Source organism: Budorcas taxicolor, chromosome 1, assembly GCF_023091745.1.
Source record: "Budorcas taxicolor isolate Tak-1 chromosome 1, Takin1.1, whole genome shotgun sequence".
NCBI lineage: Eukaryota > Metazoa > Chordata > Mammalia > Artiodactyla > Bovidae > Budorcas > Budorcas taxicolor.
In genome coordinates, this window is record NC_068910.1 from 5,022,540 (window position 1) to 5,048,014 (window position 25,475).

The following is a 25,475-nucleotide window of genomic DNA, read 5'->3' on the forward strand; positions in this document are numbered from 1 at the left end:
AAGGAAAGAAAAAAAAGATAAAGGAAAAAATTTAAAAAAAAAAAAAAAAAAAAGCGTGGTCTGCGCACCACAGCAAAGCTGCTTGGGTTCCTGAAACCCAAAAGTGCAGCGGCAGCAGAGTTAAATTCCACGGAAGTTTTGCTTCCATGATGGATTTCTGACTTTTTTTTTTTTTTTTAGCTCAGCTCCTTGGGGGGGTGGAAAAAAAGGCGACTTCCTGGGTTTTCTGTTCCCTCCCCTGGTGTTGCAAAGCGGCAGGGCGGCTTCCTGTCCAGAGCCGTTCGGCCCTGGGCCCCTCTGAGTGCGGGGACCCCCCCACCCCCACCCCCTGCCCGCCCTGGGCCCCCACCTTCTCTTGATCTCCCTTGCAAACACTCGCTCCATTTAGAGCCGGAGCCTGTGCAGAGAGCATCCTGCCCCTCGCGGCGCCCCGGGGATGCCAGTGAGCATGCTCCGCGCGCCGGGAGGAGGCCGGCCGTGCGCATTCGAGTCATTCCAGGCATAGCCGGCGTGTCGGCGCGGCGGACTCGCAGCGGGCTGTGAGCGGCGCGAGCGCGGCTTTGTCCTGGGAGATGGGCCGCGGGCTGCCCTTCCTCGCCCGGTTCTCCGCTGCAAGACACCCCCGTACGTTAGGCTTCTGAAAACGATTTTTCTTTTCCTTTTTTTTAAATGCTGGATTGACGATCCGGTACGCATACCGTCTGCACACGAGCCCTCGAAGGGTTTTCTTTCTGCAAGTTCGATTTGGTGTGCCTGTCTTTTTTTTTTTTTTTTTTTTTTTTAAGACTTTTACTGACTTTGTTTTGATCCGAGGCCGGGCCTCCGTCTTCTGTGAAGTTTTTTTAAAGAGGAGAGCCGGGAGCTCCTTAGCCGTAGTTGACTTTGGGAACTGTATTATTTTTTTTTTCCCCGGGGGGCGCAAGCAAAGAGCTGGTTTTCTGTGCTAGCCCGATCAATGCTATTTATGAAGATGGACCTGTTGAACTACCAGTACTTGGACAACATGAACAACAATATCGGCATTCTGTGCTACGAAGGTAGAGACCGTCCCTTCTAGAAACTGCCGCCCTGCTGGTTTTTGGGCAAGGCCACTCCTCTCCCGGTTCCGATCGCCTTCTGTGCGTTTTGTTCTCATTTCTTGGGACTTTCAGGGTGCTCTGGAAGGCAAGCGGTGCTTTCCTCCGTACAAAGTGATGTTGTTTGTGTCTCTTAGGCTTCAGGGTTACATTGGAGAGGGCTGAGGGGCGGGAGGCGGTGAAATATATACATTGGTAAAACCTTGGCTATTTCCTCGCGACTCCTCACACTTTAAACTCTAGAAAGATGTATTTCTTTCCTTTTTTTTTTTTGGAAGTCTGTTGGTGTTTTCTTTAGAGGAAGAACTAGGACCCAAGCGAAAAGTTAAAACATGTCGGATTTTCTTTCTCTCTCTCCTTTTTTTTTTTTTTTTTTGCTCTGATACTTAAACATACACTGTCTGCTGTAACAGTATTCCTGCCGTATTCCTACAGCCAGTAAGCGCTTTGGATGTGCATATAGAGGGGAACAGAAAGTTACAGTGAATTTTTGTGTTGGGGAGCAATTGTCCCAAACAATGAAGTTTTTTTTTTTTTTTTCCTTCTATTCATTTCGGGGGCCCGGAAGGGCACCCATGTCACGGAGCACAGACTGGCTCTTTGTCTGAATTCCCATTTCCTGTACAGCTCCGGGAGGGTTCTGACATTGAGGGATGTTCCCTCCACACTCCATTCCCTTGTGGAAGCAAGCGATTGCACAACCCACCAACCAGTAAGCTAAATTTAAAAAAAAAAAAAAGAAAGAAACCCTCTGAATTCTTAATGTTTATTACCTCCTACTAAACTGTGAGGTATTTCCCCACTGCTGGGTAGTATTTCAAGCTGTCTCTGTTAGTAGTAAGAAGAGAAAAGGCGATTTCTTAATCTCCTGGAACATTACGTGCGATTTGAAAACGTGGTAATGGTCTGAGTGTTGAGTAGTCGCAGACACTCCAGGGGAATTCTACCAGGCAGGGGAAGTGTTTGTTTGGTTTTTTTTTTTTTTTGTAACCACATGCAAATCTGATGCAGCGGGAGAAATTTCCATGTTTTCGTCCTATAGTGAAACTGAGCATTTCTCTGGAAAAAGAAAACATGGAAGAAACTTGGGAGGGTGACCCGATCCACTTGTGTTTTCCATGTTAAAAAAAAGAAAAAAAAAAACCAACCAACTTTAGGCCTGTTTCCTAAGCACTCGAAAAGTTACCCTTTCCCCTTCAAGGAAAGAAAATTCATTCTGTTTTTGTTTTTACTTTATTGGATAAACTTACATTTAAAGTTGCCTCTTTCTGTGGTTTTTGGTTTCTTTTAATCCTTGTACAAGGAAAGTGAATTTTGGTGAATTGCTTCCTTTGAATCTGCTGTTTTAGGTATTATCCTCTTTCTAAAGTCCCTCATTTAAAAGGCAGACATGTTTAGAGTGGTCTAAGCAGCAAGTGATGGGGCTTGTTTCCCCTGAAAGTAACAGATTGCAGTCAGTGTGAAAGAATTTTTTTCTTTTTTTGGTGAACAAGAAATGGAAAACTTTTATGGGTACTTTCTGTGGGGTTGTCTGTGTCATTGAGTAACAGGATATTTTCACAACAATACAAAGCATAATAATCAGCCTCGGAGAGGACGATAGGGATTATTAGGAAATTGATACCACATTAATTTTTTTTTTATATCTGCAGGTGGTGAGGAAAAGCTTACAGAAAGCGGGTCCAGGTTGCTCTGTGGTATAGCGGATACAGCCCACTTAAGAGTGCCCTCCTGGGCCCCCTCCTTAATTAGGAGGAAGAAGCTTTGCTTTTGAAAGTTGAGTAGATACGTGGGACGATGTGCTGTAGAGTCTGTTTGGTTTAAACATCTGCTGCTGTTTTCCTTATTATGAAAGTTAACATTATTTTAACACCAAAATAAATACACAGGAAATGAAGAAAAGCGCAGCAAAATCTGAGTGGTGTTTATAGTGGGCTGTGTATGTCCTAAGTGGTTTTCAGAGCGTAAACACTGCGCACATCTGCTCTGAACCCAAAAGGGTGTTTAGAAGATGGGCATACATCTTTGAAGAGATTTTTTTTTTTTTTTTCTGGAATAAGAAAAGCTGGAATAGTATTGTTCCTTCTAAATCCAGCACTTTCAGAATATTCATTTTATACCCATCTGCGTTCCAGGGAAGTTATTTGGAAAACGGAATGTACAGTTGGTGGGCAGTGTTTGATTTCACTTAGAGCCCAGGCAGGTTTCCCGTCTCTTGAAACTTGGACAGATCCAATTTAAAAAATTTTTAGTTTAAAAAAAAAAGTGTTGATTGTTCATTATTGCTTCGGTCAGCTGTATTCTCTTCTTCAGCTGTTTTAGCATTGTGCTCCACAAAGTAAGCCATGTATCTGCACCATCTTTCCTCAACCTCTCTAGCAACTTAGACACAAATAGGTCTGTTTTAGCCAGCTGTGTCATAGCATACGTGGTCTTCCTGAAATCCCACATTCTGGGTGTAATCCAGATAGCTTAGATAAGGACCTTCTGCTTGGGATCTGCTCCCTGGCACCTGACTTGTACCCTAGAAATCTGCAATCATAATTACAAAGAGAATTAAGGGGAAAAAATGAACCACAAACAGTAGGTCTGGGTGGGGGCCTGCTGGGATAGGAGACATTGATTGTCATAAGGCAGGGAGAATCTGCTTGTGCCTAACTTCTGGAAACTACCTTCGTTGGTGATAAGCCAGTTAGCACACTGGGCTTAGGTATTAATGTGTCTTTTCAAAAAGCTCTGGTTTATTACTGAAATCTTCAACAGTTACCCAGTTCATCATTTGTCCCCCTTCCTACTGTGTGTTCAAATTATACCCATTGAATCCCTGTTTTGCCTCTTATCTCTGAAAAGGAGCCTTCATTCCCACCCCACCCCCCCCCCAAACTCCTGAGAAGGCACCGCTTGTAGATTGAAAGCCTCCTGAAGACAGGGCTTTGTCTCCATCACCGCTGTCATAATCCCGAGTCCTGGCACGGCGCCTGGTGTGGCCCGTGGCCCTCAGGAATCGATGGGCTCAAAACGCCACGAAATCTCTCCCATCAGCAATTGTGGTCGTTACTGTATAATTTAGCACTTAATTGTATACTGTCTCACATTCTTTAATTATCTAATTATTGCCAGGGCTACCCAGGGCCTTAGATGTTGCTTGCCTTGTTTTCCCCAAGGAAGCTGAGGTCCAGAACGGTCAGTTGTCTGTCCTAGTTGATTCCACAAGTTTGTAGCAGGACTGAGTGGAGGAGCGGACCCAGTCGGTGGTTTTGACTGGTCTGTTCTTCTTCTGTACCAGGTTTCCAAAGTTCTGTGGCATCTCCTCGTTGGTTACTCAGACCCCTCTTGGTGTGAGGGAGGGTGGTTTGTCCTGGGGACCGTCACAGTCTGCCACACACGGACAGCATCTTTTGGGGCATGATGAACCGGTTGAGTCCGACCTTGATTCTTCCTTGCTCCGAAACTGGTTGCTGCTCTAGGTTCCCCACCCCGTCGCCATGATCAGGGAAGGTGGGAACCAGGACTCTAGGCGAGGAGCCCCGTTGGCATCAGCCCCTCCTTGCTGCCCTGGCACGGAGCTTTGCTCGACTTCTTTTCCCCAGCCGTGCAAAGGAGGCCCTCTGTAGACGCCAGTTCCCAAAGTTTCCTCAAGGGGACAGGGAGCGGGTTGTCCATGGGCTCTTCTCAAGATGGCTGGTGGTTCTATTTACATAATTACTCGCGCTGAAAGCTCAGGTCCTAATAAATGTGCTCATGGTTGGCCGTGGCTTTAAGCTGCTGTTAGTGATACTTTAATTATGGGTTAAGAGCCATTAGTGTGTAATTTGGTAGAGGAATTCTCCCCCCCACCTTTTTAATTTAATGGTGTGATTTATATTGGGAGAAAGTAAGACTAGATTGCATCTTGAGATATTCTGGAAGCTTAGGAGCATTCATTCTAAGTTCCTGAACTTTCTTAAGGTGTTCCTTGTTTCAGAACATAATTATCCCTGGTTTCATCACAGGCTGCATTTAAGATGATTTTCTGGAATTGAGAGGAAAGCACAGCTTGGGTGGTGGAGTCCAGTGAGAGCCCCTGCTTGGAGGTGTGAGCAGGGCCCCAGGGCCGGGCGACTGCGGGATTTTTGTTTTCTGCCAGTTTAACCAGCAGCAGTTTCACGGAGTCCTGCTTCCATTGTTCTTTGTCTAATGAACTCAGAGACATCAGGAAACTTAGGAGCGTGGGGTACCAGCCAGTGGAAAGGGGCACAGGGCAGAGCTGTGGCTGGGTTCGTCCCCAGCCCCGAATTTCAGCGGCCAGCTTCACCCAGGGGTGTGTCAGAGGTGGGACGTCTGTAGCTGTTTTGCTGTGGAAATTCGTTCTACCGTGGCTTTTAATTTGTAGGCGAGGGTCAGAAGGGAGGGGGGAGGGGAGGGCCGGGGGAGGCTGGGAGGAGCTTGGCTAAGGAAACAAGCCCAGGTGAGCCCCGGAGCTCTCTGGCCAGGACCTGGCCAGTTGGGCCTCTCCTTCTGGTGACAGTTTGAGGGGAAAGGGTGACCGACCGCCCCTTCTTCCTCTCAGCTCCCCTCGCCCTGCCCTCTTCTGGAAGGATTATTGTACTTGGCTGTTTCTTGGAACCCACACAAGCTTTGTTTTGGAAGGCGGATTTCTCTTCCTTCCTCCCTCCTTCCTTCCCTATTGTCTGCAGGCCTTCAGTTCCTACAGGGTGTTTGGATTAGTCAGCCTTGAAGGCAGATTTTAAAAAAAAAGAAGAAATGCGCTGTGAGAAGAGAAAGATTTGAAACCTCTCCTCCTTATTCGGCTTTTTATTGTGAGGATGTTGTAGAAAAGTGGGTTGTGTCCTGCAGAAATCAGATCCAGGCTTAGCACCTCTGCATGTACACAAGGGTATAAAACCAGTCTTACCAGGGCTTGTTTCTGACCGTATCTGTTTGATCTCTGCATATCTGAATGTTTATTCCGTGACAGTTTATACTGTGTGGTCTCTATGTATATACTGAGCTCTCACTGGAGCTGAGCTGCAGTCTTGTTCAGCAAGGGCACTTTTATCTCACAAAATAGTCCCCCCCGCTTTTATTTTTTAATAAACTCATATATCATCCTCCTCCACACCCCCCAAAAAACTTCACCCACTTTATTTTAAAAGCAGAGTTTGAAAATTTCATTTTCTGCTTTGGTCTCTTCCTCTCTGCCTTCCCAAATGTTACATGTTCTCCTAAGTTTTAAGGGGTTGTTTCCATCAGTTTGCTTTCTGATCCTTTTTTTTTCTTTTTCTTTCTTTCTTTCCTAGAATTCTGTAGATTGTTTTAGTTTCAGGGTATTGTGTACAGGATATGTTTTAATCCGAACCATGTGAATCACTACCCGTTGAAAGGATGTTTATTTACGCTAAATAAAATAGAAAATCTCTTCTTAAAGTTGTCTTTAATTTGTGGCTATTTATATGATCTTTCCGAACTCTTAACATTTCACCCCCATCTGTTTGCAAAGACGTCTGTAAACATAACAAACAAGTATATTTAGTGAGTGAGTCGAGAAGACTCAGTGTTGTGCCTTGTCACCCAGCATCCATTTCTCATAAGCATGTATGGAATGTTGCTGCTCTGCTGAGGAGTGTGTTAGGCCTCTGGGTTGATCTTTCTGCGTGTGTGTCTGGCTGGCTGTCTCTGTGCCCCTCTGTATTGCTCTCTGTCTCTGCATTTCTCCGTCTCTTAACACTTTTCATTATGAAACATATATACACCTGAAAGTGCATAAAACACATGTGTTGTTTATAATTAAAAATATAACCAACCTTGTCATGATCACCAGGAGAAGAAAGTCAGTCGCTTCCTCCAAGCTCTCTCCCAGGCACAGTTTCTCCCGACCTCAAGAGGTCATCACAGCTGCAACTGGCTTTACTTTATACTTTTAATTACCTATGTGCGCCATTCCAAACAGACTAGCTTAATTTTGTCTGTTTTTGTTTTTACTGGAATTCTTCTCTTGTGTCTTATGTATGAGGTCCTCTAAAGTAGTGGCCACGTCCTAAGAGGTTTTCTTCTCGCTGTGAATACAGCCTGCTCCCCGGGCGGGCAAGGGGGTGCCTCACACTGGAATATCCACGGAGGTGCCCTCCACCCTCCTCACTGCCCTGTTTCTCCGCTGTTAATAGACCTGGTGACGCTTTGGCCTGAACTGGTTTTTTTTTTTTCCCAGCCAGTATTTTGGTCACAGTCTTTACCACCTGTTAAAACCCTCCACCATCCGTGTGTCATGGAAAACTGCATGTCAGAAAAATTCTGCCCAGTTTCAGAGAGCACAGAGCAGGGAGGGACACTTCTGGAGGTACGTAGCTTAATTAGGACCCGAACAGAAACTTCGGTCCTGCGTTAATTAATAAGCAATTTGCTTAAAGGGCTGAGACATGTCACAAGTCAGCTTTGTCACAGCGCCAGGTTTCTTGGGATGGTGATCCAGGGACTTTCAGATAAACAGCGAAAAGCTTACATTGTTCCAGCGCTCAGACAATGCTCGACATTGTATAGACAGGGCTGCCAGCGAGCAACCGAGGGCTGAAACAGTCGTGGGTCGGCCTTATGCGCCGTCTGAGATGGTGAATGGAGAAGGGTCACCCATATGGATCGCTGTTGGTGTTCGGTTTGTGTCTGCTTTGCATGAAAATCGTTGCCTGTTAATTCTTCTCGGCTAATGATTTGATTTTAATAGAGCGAATTCCAGAATTTAATGGCCCGATGCAGAAGTGTGCTGCCAAGCGCTGGAGCGGTGTTTACACTGCCCCCGCTCCAGCTGGAGCCAGCCCGCCGCTCCCCTGAGAGCAGCTGATGAGCGCCCATCTCTGGATGTTCGCCTCCTCCCCTCTTTGGAATCAAGCACATCTCCCCTTAGGTGGCAGGCTGATTAAAGTGAGAGGGGACTAACCTGAACTTTCATCTCATTGTCTACAGCTTTCTCCTGTACCCCTTTCCTCTCCCTTTCTTACAGCGTGTGTCCTTTTAAGCTGTTGCTTTTCCGATGAGCCACTGATAAAACCGATTGGCTGACCCCGCAGAGAACCCTTGTTTTATTTTCCTGATGAAAAGCACTGACCTCTTTGCCAGTGCTTACAGTCACCCAGGAGAGTGACTCGGGCAGCTTCTTAAAGGAATATGTAACAGCTGTGCCAGGCTTGACCTTCTGTTGAGCGGGAGGTAAGAGGGATGGAAAACACCAGTTCTTCTCCATCTAAAACCTATGTGAGGTTTCCGAGCCCCGCCCTGCAGAACTCCCAACTGGGAACAGTTACAACCAGGTACCAGAGATGATGGTGGAACCTTTTTTCTGTTAGAGGCTTTATATCAATAAAGAGGGGGAGAAAGGAAGAGGGGAAAAGGAGCGAAGTGAAATAGAATCCCAGGATTAGCCGAAGACACCAAGTATAACTCCTGGTGTCCAGTATTAAATATAACACATCACTTATATATATATGTGTGTGTGTATGTATAAAACATGAGTGAAAGTCACTCAGTCGTGTCCAACTCTTTTTGAGACCCCATGGACTACAGCTCACCAGGCTCCTCTGTCCATTGGATTCTCCAGGCAAGAATACTGAAGTGGGTAGCCATTCTCTTCTCCAGGGGATCTTCCCCACCTAGGGATCGAACCCAGGACTCTGGCATTGCAGGCAGATTCTTTACCGCTGAGCCACCAGAGAAGGCTATGTAAAATACCATATAAATACATAAAATCCACACACACACACTCACGTGTGCATAGTGTACATGGTTTTATATTGTGTCTAACAGAGAATGGGAGAGAGCTTTCCTGTAGAGGTGGAGGAATCTTTAGACACCGTTTAAGGAGAAAGTAGGGGGACCAACACCACTCCTTGGCTTTCCCACCCACAGGCTCTTCGGGATCCAACTGCCGCCCTCTGTTTCTGCTCACAAGCCCCCACCTTCTGGCCTCAGGGACGTCTCAGTGATGGGTGTCTTTCCTGGGTCCCCTTCCTTTCTTCCTCTCCTGGGTCTCGCTCTTCGTCATCTGCTCACACTCAGGTCTCTCCCAACTTTAAAACGAGAAGCCCAAACCCACCCCTCAACCTTATGTTCTCTTCCTCACTGTTGGACCTTCTCCTTGCCATCCACGTCGCGGGGGGAAGAAGGTCGGTGTCCTGTCCATCCGCTGCTCAGCCCGCTGGCATCTGATTTCTGCTCCCGCCACTCTGCTGAAGCCCTGCTGGGCACGGGCGCATAGCGCCGCCCTGCTGGCGTGTCCCGTGGACAGCTTTTAGTCCTTAGTTTGAGTCTGTGTCTGTGATGCTGACTCCTTCCATAACCTTTACCGTTTTTCATCCCTTGGCTCAAAGACGTACCTCGTCCCCACTCCATCAGGAATGGGGCGCTGTGCGAGGCATCAGCAGGGCTTGTGTGCTCCTGGGCGTGGGTAGGAGGGTGGATGCGAGGAGGCGGGCTGAGAAAGGTTTGCGTGTAGCTTGAGGACGGACTGGGAGGAAACAGGAGAAGTAGGAGAGGGCGTGAACCTGCGGTGGTCAGGGCAAGGGGTGGTGGTAACCTGAGTCACTGCGGGGATGGAGGAGCGGGCGGTGGGGAGTGGATCTCGGAGAGAAGCCTGAGGGGACGTGGTTCTGGATGGGAGCAGGGGAGCAGGCAGAGAGCGGGGAGGACAGGGAGGCTCCCCCAGCCCCTGGCATTTCCAGCTGGAGGGACGGTGCCGCCACTGGCAGAGAGAGGGAATCCCGGGCTGTGAGTTCCCCGAGTGTAGTCGCAAGTATGTTTAGTTTGAAGGACTTTGAAATGAGTATATGGGTCTAGATCTCAGAGGAGTGGGCTGCGGCTGAAGATCGAGACTTGGGATAGAGAATAAGCGTGGTCACTGAGGAAGAAGTTGCAGCAGCCCCGGGAACCCTTCCCGTCCCCTGGTCTCCGACGGTTCCCCGCATTATCACTAAGAAAACGGCCTCACCAGCGCCGCCTCTAATTGTGTTCCCTCTGGACCCGCGTCCATGATCCCTCACTCTGCCCTCCAGCCTCGTCCTCCACTCATCCACTGCCCGGATCCTGTCTCCCGCCAACCCCCAAGCCACACCTGTGGTCCAGATATACGCAACCCCATCCTTTGAGTGAGCCGTTGCCTCTTGCTGAGATTTCACCTGCGCCAGGCCTTTGTCTTTGATCTCTTTGTTCTCAACACCATGCACTGTGGTGTCTGCTTCGGTGAGAAGCGACTCCACTGTATTTTCATTAAAGATCAAGAAACATTGGAGTTGTGTGATTAGCCCTGGGATGATGCTCAGTTAGTGGCTAAGACAAATGAGTCTGTCAATTCCCAGCAAGTTACTCTTAGGGGAAGGACAGATAGCAGGGCAAAGAAGGGGTATGAAGGTTTGGTTGAGGGGAAATCTTTAAGACTCAGTTTCTTTAGAGAAACATTTTGAAGTGGGCTGGTTGCTTGGAAATGACTTCCTCAACTCATCTTGTTTTCTAGTTACTTCACTTTGGTCTATGAAGTGAACTGTTCATTTCTGGGGGAAAATATTTAATACCAGTTACCTGCCAGGTGCTGTTTTGTGTACTGGGGACATAGCTGGCAACAAAATAGATAGCAAGATCCCTGAGATTTTGGAGCTTAACCATGGAGATGAGAGGCAAACAATGAAGACGTAAATAAAGAAGATAGTTACAGATTATGAAAAAGTGTGATTGTTACAGGTTGGTGTCTCTTAACGGACTCAACGGTTTATGATAGTTTTATCCATTCTTAAAAAAGTGACTGGTTTCATTTTCAGACTTTGAGTAGACGATGTTTCCCTCATTGTCTCGTGAGGGACTTAAACATATGTTGAGGAAACTTGGAAATGATCTCCTTTGGGACCCTAGCAGTGTGACGCCTTCCACCTGATCTGTTCACTGTGGTCAGAGTCAGACTGCCTGACTTTGTCATACCTGTCTGTTATATTGGGACCTAGTGTTTATTGTAGCATCATCAACTTAAACCCCAAATGGTTAGATGGTTCATTTGGATCTAAATAGGAACAAAATATATATTTAGAATGACAAAAGTTCAGTGAATTAAAAAAAAAGCCTAGGTAATCAATGGATTAGTTGTATGTTTTTCTTTAAACCTCTCTAGTCATACCTTGAAAGATATTGCCCTGTCTGGGATAGGTCCCACAAAACCCAAGGGGAATTTTTATTGTGAGGTCTCATTTTGTGATAGGAGAGTATTTGGGGAGGGCTAGACAAAGGCTCCCCACTCCAGTACTGTGGCCATGGACAGAGGAGCCTGGTGGGCTGCAGTCAATGGGGTCCCGAAGAGTCAGACACGACTGAGTGACTTCACTTTCACTTTTCACTTTCACACATTGGAGAAGAAAATGGCAACCCACTCCAGTGTTCTTGCCTGGAGAATCCCAGGGATGGGGGAGCCTGGTGGCTGCCATCTATGGGGTCGCACAGAGTCGGACACGACTGAAGCGACTTAGCAGCAGCAGCAGACGAAAGGCTGGTCTTGGACTTAATATGGGCCATGGACCGGAGGGTCCCACCTCTTTGGTTTTCTTTCTTCTTTCTTTTGTTGACATTGAGACATAATTAAGTATGGTGAAATTTTGAGGGCATGGCTTCATGAATTTTTCCCCTGTGTTTATACCTGTTGTAATTACCACCCGGATGAAGACATAGAACATTTCCGTCATCACAGGAAGTCCCTTCTTGCCTCCTTGCCGGGCAGTACCCACCTCCCAGCCCCCGCTGGAGGTATACCACTGTTTTGGCTGGGTGATTATAAATTATTGATAGTTTTTCCTGCTCTTTGGCTTCATGTAAATAGAACCATTTGATTCCAGCTTCTCATGCTCAGCATGGTATTTCTGAGATTCATCCACGTCCTTGCCCAGGTCAGGGTTCTCTTCTTTGGGATTGCCCTGCTGTAGTCTGTTACATGAGTATATCACAATTTGCTTCTCTCTTACGGTTGAGAGGGACATTTGCCTTGTTTCAAAGTTTTTAACATTATGAATAAAGATGCTCTAAACATTTTCTTTTCCCTGTAGTAAAAAGATACATAACATGAAATCTGTTATTTTAGCCATTTTTAGGGTACAGTTCAGTGATTTTCAGCATACTCACTTTGTGGCTCAGCCTCCAAACATTTTGATACAAGCCTTTTTGTGGACTCACGTGCTCCTTTCTCTTGGATAAATACTTCTGGGTTTAATTGTTGAGTCATTGGGTAAGCTTAACTTTTTTTAGAAACTGCTTAACTGTTTTCCAGAGTGGTTGGACCATCTGACGCTCGCACCGACGGTGCAGAAGGGCTCCAGGAACTCTGTGTCTTCCGCTGAACGTGGTGTTGCCAGTCTTAAATTGTAGCCCTGCCAGGGGTCTAGGACGGTAATGTCCCAGTGTCTTTCAGCGTTAAATCCGTTACTCACTGGATTACCCGCTGTGACACTGCGCATTGGGCCAGTGTGCCGAGATACACAGTCTCTGCGTTTGATGAGTCGATGGTCTCAGAGGCTGGAGTATGTATATTTGTTGTCTAATTTTAGGTCAGAGGTAGTGGTGTTGGGCTTGTTTTTCCAAGAGTGGGTAAATCCACAGCCATGGAAGCCAGCGGGTGGCCAAATCCAGAGAAGGGAGCAAATGGCACCGTGGCACCGAGGACTCTTGGGAACACTGCTCTAGTCTGCTGCTGTTTCGCTTTAGTTCGTGTTGGGTAGTGATTCATCCACCCACTGGCCTGTTGAAAGAACACTCAGGGTTTAAGCTCTAGCAGCTCCGTTTGATTTAGCTCCTGATTTGTCTATCATCCCCTTTAGGCTGTTTCAATCCACTGCCCTCCCCGCCCCCCGCCCCCCTCCCCCATTTAGAATGTCCTCCCTGCTTCTTTCCAGCAATGTGAATTCTGTTCACGTTCCAGCCTCCCTTAACTTTAGCTGAAACTTTTTATAGGCAGAAATTGTACTGTAACCTGTTAAATTCTCAATCCTTGGCAAGATGCCTTGCCCTCTTTCAGTGTTTATATTCTTTCCCTTTGAATATCCATGGCGTTTACAGCCTGTAATATTCATTTAGCAGTTATATCACCTTGTATTTTGTTATCTTTAATGTAAATAAAGCGTGACATTGAAAGCAAACAAACGTTACAGCTTCCATCTAAATAAGTAAGGTGTTGAAGCTTGTCTGCAAAATAGTTACCTTGGAAAATTACCACTCTTAACACTGTGATGATCTCATTCCCAGAACATTGTTGGTGTTTTAGAAGTTGCCTTCATGGTCTTGAGATGCAAAGGCCACGAAGGCAGCTTTGGAACATTTTGAACAAGTGGCCAGTAGTTAAATATACTCAGCAGACACTCAGAGAGGACTCTTTCTGTCTGCCATGCTCAGTTGGATGTAAGTGTGCCTATAAAATGACGAGCTGATTTTTCCTTTGTCATTCTAAAGCCAGTCCCACAAGTGGAGTTTGAAAATAATCTTTTAATCAGTGACAACTTTCTTTGGAATAAGTAGGCTCAAGTCATTCCAGAATGACTGCTTTGAAAATGACAACACTCATTTGCATGCTTACCAGAAATTTTTACAGTTTGGTTTTATTCGAGTATCTTCTGCTGGTAGGAGCTCTTGTTGTGACCGTGGCAAGCACTGGGGTGAGCGCGCGGTGACTTGCGATCACACAGCCCTTATTTTAGAGGGCTGACATAACTTGGCTGTTAATGCTGGGTAGACTGACAGCCTCTGGCTTCATCTGTGTACTGGTGAGCTTTGTGCACTCATTTGAATGTTGGTGAAGTTCTAGCAACCTGCTCTTCAGCTCACTTGTTGGAAGATTTGAATGCTAACCTAGTTTGCCTGTGAGGGATTTTTCTGTAGAACAACTCACGTATTTCCCTCACAGATGGGGGACGATCAGAGCTCCTAGGGGCCACAGTGGTGTACAGAGCGCAGTTCAGGGAGTGTTTGTGGCATCTTAGCATGCTTATTGCTGCCTTTAAAAGTTATGATGTCTCCAGCTGTGCTGTCTTACGGTCATGAGAAAAAAAAAGAAAAATCAAGTTCCTGCCCTTCCCAGGGCTTATCTTTGAAGTAGCAAGAGAATAAGAGAAACTTCTGGTGACGCTGGGACACACGTCTCATACGGGAACTCATGTTGTTTTGATTTGGTGGCCTGTGCGTGTGTTTCACACCGTTTATTACTTTGGGTGCAGAGTATTTCCCTTCTGCATTTGCTTCGTCTCACCTTGGTTACACTGCAGCCGTGACAGTTGCTTGACTAAATAAACCCTTCCAGTGCCCGGAGTTCATCGGAGGTTGCCTTGTAAAGGTAGAGAGCTGCCGTGTCGACTGTCCTCCGTGTCGGCTCTGTTTCTTCTATAGCTCTTTAAAGATGACTCAGTTCAGCTCAGTCGCTCAGTCGTGTCCGACTCTCTGCGACCCCATGAATCGCAGCACGCCAGGCCTCCCTGTCCATCACCAACTCCCGGAGTTCACTCAGGCTCACGTCCATCGAGTCGGTGATGCCATCCAGCCATCTCATCCTCGGTCGTCCCCTTCTCCTCCTGCCCCCAATCCCTCCCAGCATCAGAGTCTCTTCCAATGAGTCAACTCTTCGCATGAGGTGGCCAAAGTGCTGGAGTTTCAGCTTCAGCATCAGTGTTTCCAAAGAACACCCAGGACTGATCTCCTTCAGAATGGACTGGTTGGACCTCCTTGCAGTCCAAGGGACTCTCAAGAGTCTTCTCTAACACCACAGTTCAAAAGCATCAATTCTTCGGTGCTCAGCTTTCTTCACAGTCCAACTGTCACATCCATACATGACCACTGGAAAAACCATAGCCTTGACTAGACGGACCTTAGTCGGCAAATGTCTCTGCTTTTGAATATGCTATCTAGGTGATAGTTTTTTTTTTTAATTTGGTATTTTTTTCACAGCTTTATTACTGAGATATAATTTACATACCATAAACTTCCCCCGTTTGAAGTGCACAGTTCAGTGCCTTTTGGAATATTCACAAGCTTTCATATAAATGGAATTCTGTAGCATTGTCTTTTGTGACTGGCTTCTTGCACTTCGCATAATGAGAGGCTCACTCTTGTTGTAGGAGGGGCCAGTACTTCATTCCTTCTTATGGTTGCATGCGAGTCCCTTGAATGGATACACCGAAAGATACTGTTATTTAAGAAGTGGTAATAGCTCCTGGATGAAGGTTGGGCTGAGAAGTTACTCGGACTATGTTGTCTCCTTCAGCTCTGAAAAAGCAGAGGAGAAACATGCCGTTTTGTCCGCTGATCTGCACTCGAGCTCCAGCAAAATGTCCAGTCCTCGTCCTATGCGATAGCCCCCTGGAGCAGTAGCATGGTTTATTTTCAGTGTCTGAGTGATAATTTCTGCTCACAGGAAGACCGACAGTCTCTGCCTTTGCTGTTCTGTTCAGTTTTGCTCACTCACGTTGCATGGGGCTTCCCTGGCGGCTCAGTGGTAGGGAAAGACTGCCTGCCAATTCGGAAGACGCAGGTTTGACCCCTGGGTCTGGAAGACCCCCCCGGAGAGGTAAATAGCAACGCACTCCATTATTCTTGCCTGGATGGAGAGAGGAGCCTGGAGGGCTGTAGTCCTTGGGGTGGTAAAAAAGTCAGGCAGGACTGAGCAGCTAAAGGACAATGTTACATAAATGGTTCTGGAGGAGGGAGGTAGATTCCTTGCCGTCAAACGATTTGCACTTCAGCCGTGGTGTTTTATTCGCACACCATCCGTGTGTGTGTGTGTATGGCAGTGACGTTGGATTTTCCATTTTGGATCTCTAATTTTACATGGATGTCTGTTGGTAGATGTATCTATATATATTTAGAACATTTCTGTATAAAGTTTTCTACATGTAGATAGATAGGTAGGAGGAAGGTCTATGGCAGTTTCAAAGACTTCAGAACCAAATGTCTTTCACCCTCAACCGTAATAGATAAGCAGCTTGGTGTCCTCTGGTTTTCTTGTCGGGGGTCAGATCAGATAGACTGCCTCAGAGGCCTAATTACAGGGTAAGAGAACTGCGCTGCCAGAGGTCAGGAGCCGCCGCTCTGTCCTGAGGTGGCCTTTGAAAAGCAGTCTGGGGCAAAAGAAAAAGCCTCTGGCAACTGTGGAATTTTTGGAGAGAGAAACCTTTAGAAGGCAGCATCTCATTCTTTATAAATTATCTTACTGTTTTGTTTCTTAATGTTTGAATATTGCAAGACTGAAATGAGATGCCTTAAAAGGCGGATCCCGGCAAAGGGCTTTTGACCTCCCTCCTCTGACACCAGTTTCCTCCCGGGGCTGTTCTCAGCTGCATCCACAGCTGGCCCAAGGGTGTTCCCCAAGGCCCTGTGGCCTCCATTTCGTCCTGGGGAGCCAGCCTGGAGAACTTACTCAGCCAGCTGAGATCAGTGTCTGCAGAGTATCTCTTAGCTCTCTTCCCTGCCCCTCTCAGTTCCCTCATCCTGGAGAGGTTTATGAATCGGTAGCCATGGACTCCCATCAGCAGAGCTTTTATGGAACGTCTCTCGGTCCCGTTGGAAGGATGTCAGTAAATGCATTACAGGGGACATAGTCCGCAGATGGTGTACCCATGCTCCTTACGGGAAAACCAAGACACCGGTGAGGGTCCCCTCCCTAAGCTTCTGAATGCTGAAAAGGTCAACTGTTAAAAGTGCATCGCAGTTTGAAAACAGGGTCTCCTGAAGGTGGTTTTAAATGCTGGACCTGTGATCGTTGGCTGGAGGAACCGAGATGGGCCTGAGTCTTGCTCTCTGGGCATTTCCTCACCAGACGCTTGAGCCTGGAGATGCTTGGTCCTTAGGTCTTCTCTCCCACCATTCCCATCGCTGTCCAAATACCCCTTAATTAGTTGAAACGTTTGACTGATCAGAATACTGGTTGACCGTTGTATCGATCAGTTTTGAAAGTGGAAGAAGGACGAGTTGGAGATACACGCCAGTGTGCTTGGAGACATCGGCAAGTGGGGGGAGTGGTGCTTAAATGACAGATTTTTAGGGTCCCTGGACAACCCTTTCATTGGGACTGGGTTAGGGCTTTGTGTTAAACAAACATTTCAGGTGATTCTGGGATAGGTGGTCCAGGACCACACTTGGAAAAACCTTGTACCACAGTGGAGGGTAGGAGTACCGGAATGGGAGGCAGTAAGGGCGGTTTCCAGGGGTCCGTGAAAATAAACTGAGAAGCCCCTCTGGTTTACGTAGGAGCTTGGTAGCTCATGATCAGACTAGTCAAAGGCCAATTTACTCCCAAGTCTTCAGGAATATGTTTGTCACATGAAATCACTTTCACCTGGTAAATACTCAGGATCAGCAACTTGGACAGAAAGCCCTGTGAAAGAGAGTATAATTCCTCTTTACACAGCACCTATTTTTAACTTTGGACTAAAACAAAATCCCTTACTGCTTCAGCTTCCTAGACCCTTCCTCTTATTCCTTCCAGTGCCTTGACAGTGTCCCAGTTAATGATCCATGGTCTCAGTGAAGTACCCCGATAATATGGGGGCGAATGTGGACACAAGGATTTGGATGTGGATGAGGTGGCTTCCCTTTCTCCATCTCAGATTATTGTCTCTGGAGTTTGAGCACCTTTGGGAGTCAGGATAGGTTTAATGTGAGAATCTTTAGTGACCGTCCGTCCAGTCGATGTCCAAGGAAGGTTGGCACATCAACCATTGAAGTTATTTGCTGAAATATCAAGCGTTTAAGTTAAATGAGTCATCGAAGCCTGCACATCCTGGAGTGAGTGTAAGAAAGAAAAGGCATGTCCCTTAGGCCTCGGCTCTCAAGGCAGCAGATGGGAACATCTCAATTACACAAGCTCACATCTGTCTCTCCGACTTGACTGGGTCTGTGACACCGTATGCTGTGGAATTACCGATTCTGAAATCCCTGGAAAGCATGGTTGAAGTGAGATTGACAAAGAGCTGGACCCTCAAGGTTAATGGCACAGAGAGAACAAGAGGCATGGGGAACTAACAGTGAAATACAAATGCCAGTGGTTGCAAACCACTCATCCATTTAATTTGCTGGAAGTTAATATGGTCTAGTAGACCCCAAATGAAAATGTTTCAGTATTGCTTTATTCCTTCATTAGTCTTAATTCCCATTGACCTTGTGTCAAAGCTGAAACAATTTAGAAGCATACTAGCATGGGCTCAGTTTTAATGACTGTTGTCAGCGTGGTTTTAAAGAAAATAGGTTGGCAAAACACATGTAGGTTCTTAAATCTATTAATAGTGTGACATTGGGTTTCTTTGTTTTGTAAAAACATTAAAATAAGGCTCTGGGAGATGGCTTGAATTTCTGAAATGCCAGAACGTCTATGGTGAATATCACTGTTATTTATTATTTAGGAGTTGGCTCCCCGGGTATATCTGGTGGGTATTTAGCAATGGCTGGGGCCTTGTTGTACATGGGCTGGCTTATCAAAAAGCAAGAGGGAAAGATAGTGGCTTTTAAGAGAATGTTTGTAATAAAAGTTGCATACCTTATGAAGGAGCTAAGAGGAAGCGTCAGGCTTTTGTTCCTGTGCCTGAAGGATAAGTGTAAAAATAGATGTGAATAAAAAGACAGGAGGACCACAGCATCGAAGGACACTTTTACACATCGAATATCTGGTAGGGGACTTGAGTGTAGAATGTAGAAAAAAACTCTTACACCTCAACAGTTCACAGACTGGTAACCCAGTTAAAAAATGAATAGAGGATTTGGGGAGAGGGGAGAAGAGGGTGAGATGTATGGAGAGAGTAACATGGAAACTTACATTACCATATGTAAAGTAGATAGCCAATGGGAATTTGCTGTATTAAAAAAAAATGAATAGAGGGTTTGAACAGGACACTTCTCTAAAGATATACAGATGGCAGATAGGCACATGAAAAGATGCTCAACATCATTAGTCTTTAGAAAACCACAAGTGAAAACTAGTGAGATACAACTTCATACCCACTAACATCAAACAGAGTAGAAAATAACAAGTGTTGTTGAGGATCTGGGGGAGATGAAACCCTCCTGTGTCACTGGTAGGAATTTTAAATGGTGCAAACTCTTTAGAAAACAGTGTGGCAGTTCCCTAAAATATTACAGAGTTGCCATTTGACCCAGCAGTTCAGTTCTGAGGTATACAGCCAAGAGAATTGAAAACATGGCCTCACGAAAATCTGTCTGCAGATTTTACACCCATAGCTGCATTATCTTAACGAAAAGCAGACTCAGGCCAAGTGCCCATCCCCTGATGAATGGGTAACTGGAATGTGGCATATCCCGTACGAAATAGTATTTGGCAGTAAAAATGAACGTGTTGACATATATTACAACATGGATGAACCTTGGAAACGTTATGCTGAGTGAAAGGGAAAGAAGTCTTCGTATGTGACTTCAGTTCTAAGACATATGTCCCAAATAGGCCAGTCTCTGGAGACAGGAAGGAGGTGAGTTGTTGCCAGAGGCTGGAGGGTGGGGGACAGCATGGGAACTGACTGCTAAGGGCTGTAAGTTTATTATTTTTTTTTGGTGGCGAAGGGGTGGATGAACTATTTCCCCTCTCAGATTGTGGGCGGATGGTTGTACAACCCTGAGAATATGCTAAAACGCATAGAATCGGGCAGTGTTAAATGGGCGTGACTTTTATGGTGTAGAATTATATCTCAACAAAGCTCTTGTAAGACTTGGTGGTTTGGAGTTGAGAACGTTGTTCGTTACTGTTACTCCATTTGATTCTTAGCAAAGTTCTGTGGGTGGGCATTTGCTCACATGAAAACACTGTGCAAACTACTGTTAGCTGGAATCTGAGCCTCGCCGGGACCCATCGTAGTCCACTGGGTGGGGGTCTGGTACTCTGGGGACCTTCCGTGCTGAACGTGATGCAGCTCTTCTCACGGAGCTGACAGTCGACTACAGTGCTTTCCTTAAATCACTACTAGCTATCTTAGAAGAAGCAAATTGGCGTCGTGCATGCTGCAAGTTAAGCCGATCCTCACAGAGAATGAATGGTGTGCGTGTCGGGGTCCGGTATTTGCAGCCTGGGGGAAAGGAGAGGAGGGGGTGGAATGCCAGGTCAGCCAGGGCAGGTGTGCACATGGCCACGTGTCCGCATGCAGGTGCTGCTTTCCGGCTCAAGCCTGGCCACTCTCGGCCCGTGGGGTGAAGTCCACCCTCCATTCTTGAGCGTAGCCAGTGGAAGAGGCCGCTCCAGGACCCGCATGCAGGGCTGTTCCCGTGGGGCCAGTCTGATTGGAAGCGGGCAGAGGGAGGGCTCACGGGCCTGATGGGCAGCTGCCTGTGAAGCCAACCCAAGTTTTTTACTCATGGTGACTGATTTTAGGGGGCTTTGGAGAGGCTGCCCCCAGCACCACCATCCGTGGGCTTTCTTTTCTCCGCCTTTTCGCCTCCTGCGCTTTCAGTGGGTCTCTTGTGCTCCAGAGGCCCAGTGGCACCGTTCTGTTTCCCAGCGGCCTGTGCCCACTGGTGAACTCCTGCTCATCCTTCAAAACCCAGATGGTGCACACTCGTCTCCATTAAGCCTCTCCAGAGTCCTGTGACCTAGGTCAAGTTGCCAAGCCACTTTTTGCTTCCATTTTCCTCTTCTGAAAGATGAGATTAATTGTATAGTACCTACTCCGTAGAAAATTAGAAGGATGGAATGAAATTCACATACATAAAGCTCTTGGAATCCCTCTTGCCCCCCTAAGTAAATATTTGCTCCTGAGTGGTTACCCGTCCTCCTGATTACTAACCTCAGGCAGAGGGTATGGCTGGCTGCAGGGCATTAGCACACCTGCGTGTCTGGCACTAACAGTACATTCTAGGGGAAACTTGTAAGTTCCCCAGAGTCTGCCATGTGGCCACAGCTGTACAGATAAGGTGGTTCCTGTGTTACAGGGAGTGTATGTGTTGGGGGGTGATTCACAGTCACCTTTTTTAATATTAATAGTCACTCCACGGAGTCTGTCTGAGGAAGGGGATTAGGTTTAAGTGACTTAAGGGCCCCTGAGAGTATAAGCCCTTCCTTCCTTATCCACAGCAGCATCTGTCTGTCTGTCCAGGTGCCAGACATCGAAGAGGGAGCGGATGGGGTGAGCTGAGGGCACTGTCGTGGGTTCAGAAATGGACTGGGTGACCCTGCTTTTTCTCTGCTCCTGCCCAAGGGTCTCTAGCAAGTCTGGGGAGGGTGGGGGGCCCTTCGGCCTCAGCTCAGTAAGGGTCCTGCATTCAAGTCCTGGGAAGCCAGACTTCTTCCTGCTATGGCCAAGGTCTCTCAGAACGAAGGTTTATTTCAGGACACACCTCAGGGCATAAGGAAGAACTGTTCAAATATAATTGTACAACGGCTTTAGACAACTCGCTTCTTCCACCGTCCTTGAACCTCATTACACCGAACAGTTTTCATCTGTGGGCGTGCGGACCTGATGCACACCACCTCCACCTGGTAATCTGGGGGTTACCTCCTTCCCTGTCCCTGCAGCAAGAAAACATTTGAATCTGTGTCCTTTGTCACACTTCTGCTTTGCATAACCAGCTCCCAGGTACCTGGCCCTCGAGAGGCCACCTCCTGCCCTGGGGCCTGGCCGGCCTATGGCCTCCCGCTGTTTGCGCACCTGAGCTCAGCTGCCCCTTTGAAGTGCAGGGCAGGCCTTTCATCCCCCTTCATTTTTACTTAATGACAGCCTGGTCTTTGATCCGCACCATTTTCTTTCCTTTTTTTTTTTTGCTTCATAATGAGTCGCTTGGAGGTGAGGAGCGACCTGAAGGTCCGCCCCTAAAGGCCACAACTTTTATGAGCACCGTGGTTGTTTGACCTTCATATCTTGAGCAAACATGCCCGAGGGAGTCAGCCCTTCTCGTCCTCTCATTGATAAAATTTGCTCACCCGATAACTGACGTAAACTTGAAAGGAGAGGTGAGGGTGGAGAGGGAATGAGAAGCAGAGGAAAATGTCCGTACCCCCCCCCCCCCCCACACACACACATTTATTTGAAGCTGTCTCATTTAGGGGAGCCCCCCCCTGCCCCTTTCACACTCAGCAGCACGTGGGCCTTTCAGGTTTTGGGAGCACAGTCAATTCTCCATGCTGGTGGAATATATTTGTTCTCAGATTAACTTTTATGGTGCTTTAGATTATGATCTAACAGTCTCTTGGAACTTGGTGATACAAGAAGTTCTCCTTGGTTGGATATAAGATTTTATAGGGAAATCTCAAAGATTTCTAGTTAATACGAAAATCTAGGGGACGAATGTGCAATAGTCCCTGCAAAAAGCAACTCACAGATGCCCATATTCTTTGGTTTTGCTGCTGCTGCTAAGTCGCTTCAGTCGTGTCTGACTCTGTGCGACCCCATAGACAGCAGCCCACCAGGCTCTGCCGTCCCTGGGATTCTCCAGGCAAGAACATTGGTTTTGCTACGTTATTCTTAATATGAATAGTACTCTTCTCTATGTATTAAATTAGCTGTGTGCCTCACCAGTAAATCTCCACCAAGTGTGTTCCAATGCCGTCTCAGGCTGGTCAGTCCACTTTCAGACTTCAGTTTCAGTCGCCTCTTAGCTTTTGGTTGGGACATCCAAACATCTTATAATAATAGCTTATGCAAACTGTAATTATTGAAATAAATTTACCTGTAAAAGGACTCCAAAATATACTGTGTACTGTGAAAAAAAAAACACAACATAATTGTGTATTAGCTTGACATCAATTTAATGAATGATGGCATGTTATAATAAGATTGGTCTGTTTTAACATAGAACTTACATTTCATTTGAGTTTGTTTTAAACCCTTGTTCCAAATTTTTCTTTTATAAATATGGATCATTATTTGAGGTGTTTGATGTTTGTTCTTCAAAAATCAGGTGATACCCACAAATAACTACTGAATGAATGTTGAGTAATCGTGGATAATTGGACTCCCTTAGCATAGTCCCTGCCACTAAAAGGATGGACATCAGTATTATTTTACTTCAAGAAAATTTGGCATACTGGTTTTTTTTTCCTCCAACAATTAAAAATCACCTTACAGGAACATTAAAAGTATCCGCTGACATAACAGAAACGTGGATGTAGAAGATGAATTAGACTTTGTCAGACCAACCTGTGGAACTTAACATACGGGGTTATACTGTCTTTTTTTTTTTTTTTTTCCATTCGTATATCCATAAGCCAGAAACCAGCGTGGCTCTCTGGCTTTTTCACTTTTAGTTTCTCAACATATAAAGAAATCCAGGTCAGCATGAGTGCTGGGGGAACGATTCAGGAACACGATGAGGGCAGCCTTTTTGGAAGGGTCAGGCGAAGGCACTAGTTAAAACACTGTCCAGTTCTCTGCGCTTCCCGTGAAAGGTCCCTTGAGCGGCCTCCTCTTCCCCGTTGTGCAGGTGTGAACATTGGAGCCCTCCACCCCCGTGTGCATGACTGCCCCGTCCCCTGGCTCAGTTGTGCCCATCGCGGTGTCAACAGACCCCCCTTATCTGTGTCACCTCTTCCAGTGCCCCCCCCCCCAGTTGTCTGCCATGCGATCTGAACTCTGCCCGTGCTCAGAGCCCTGTACTATCTGACCCACTGATCTCCGTAGCCTTACCTCTTAACCAACAGATGAAACAAGGCCTTTCTTCTACTTAGATGGACCTCTCACACACAGGACACCATTCCTGCTTTCTGCCTTTATTCCCACAGCTGTCCCCAACTGGAATGCCCATTTCCATAGTTTCCAAGTGTCGAAATCCTACCTGTTTTTCGAATTCCACTCCTGAGTATATTTATTAGAGCTAGAATTGATGTCTTCCTCATATGAAGTGTCCATAGCTTCTCAGTTTTTCTTTTTAACCTGTAATGAGTGTATTTTTATCTTCAAATTACTATTTGAAAACTTCCTCCATTTTACTTCCTAATATGGTGATTGTTGACAGAAACTTTGTAGCAGAAGTCCTCTGTGGTCCTCAGCAGTTTGGGGGAGGGGGGGGTAACAGTTTTATTGAGATACGATTCGTATACCATACCACTCATTCGTGTCAAGAGCATCTCTTTTCTTTCTGCTTTTAGTTCTTCCTTACCTGTTATTTATCTCCGTGACTTATCGCTCCTGTGAGAACTGCTGTTCCTTGAGGCAAAGACCAGATCTCAAACATCTTTGTGTTTCCCTTAGTGGGGCATAGTTCTTGCTCTGAACATGGCAGGCACGAAAGTTCTTTCGAAAGAACCACGTTTCTTCTTTTCTTCTGCCAGTTCTCAGTCCCATACCTTCTTTAGGAGGGGCTGGATTCTAAACCGCTTCGCAATTAGAAGCTCCAATAGTTGGGCCACCTGATGGGAAGAGCCAACTCACTGGAAAGAGATGCTTGAAAGGTTGAGGGCAAGAGAACGGGGCAGCAGAGGATGAGATGTTGTGTTGGAGAGTCCCTTGGACTGCAAGGAGATCCAACCAGTCCATCCTAAAGGAAATCAGTCCTGAATGTTCACTGGAAGGACTGATGTTGAAGCTTGAAACTCTAATACTTTGGCCACCTGATGCAAAGGACCGACTCATTGGAAAAGACCCTGATGCTGGGAAGGATTGAAGGCGGGAGGAAAAGGGGATGACAGAGGGTGAGATGGACGGATGACATCACTGACTCGATGGACATGAGTTTGGGTAGACTCCGGGAGCTGGTGATGGACAGGGAGGCCTGGCGTGCGGCGGTTCATGGGGTGGCAGAGTCGGACACGACTGAGCGACTGAACTGAACTGAAGGAGACTGAGCATGACAGGATGTGTTGAGGTGCTTCAGTCGTGTCCGACTCTTTGTGACCCCATGGACTATAACCCTCCAGACTCCTCTGTCCATGGGATTCTCCAGGCAAGAATACTGGAGTGGATTGCCCTTTCCTTCTCCAGGGGATCTTCCCAAGCCAGGGATCAAACCCACATCGCCTGTGTGTCTCCTGCATTGGCAGGCAGGTTCTTGACCACTGAGCTGCCTGGGAAACCCGACGGGATGCTCACACCCATGTTACTCTGAAAGGTTACTTTTTTGGGTAGAGAAATTCTGTGAGCGTCACCCTAACCAAGCGGTGAAGCTTATTGTCACCCGAGGTGGTACGCCGAGGCATTAGGTGCCTCCCGTGTGAGGCCACATGCTGGGCACACCTCCTCTCGTTTCCCTGTTGGAAACGTTCACCTGGAATCGAATCACGGGGAAGTCATCAGACCACCAGAAACTGTAGGGCAGTTCATTGGCCTGGATCCCCCGGAGGAGGAAATGGCAACCTGCTCTAGTATTGTTGCCTGGGAAACCCCATGGACCGAGAGCCTGGAGGGAGACAGTCCGTGGGATCACAAAGATGGCCACGACTGCACACTCACACACTCATTTAATGATATCATTTTTAAAAAAACACAGAAGAGGAAGAAA

General features: G+C 46.7%; 1 protein-coding gene across 1 annotated transcript in view; it reads left to right on the top strand.

Moving 5' to 3' along the window:
* The first annotated feature begins 626 nt into the window (after positions 1–626).
* VGLL4 (vestigial like family member 4) overlaps positions 627–25,475 on the top strand; it is a 72,608-nt gene continuing 47,759 nt past the window's right edge. The window contains exon 1 of the mRNA XM_052635828.1: positions 627–1,037. Coding sequence (XP_052491788.1) covers positions 956–1,037 — 82 coding nt within the window. The 5' untranslated portion in view covers positions 627–955. The remainder of the gene's footprint in view (positions 1,038–25,475) is intronic.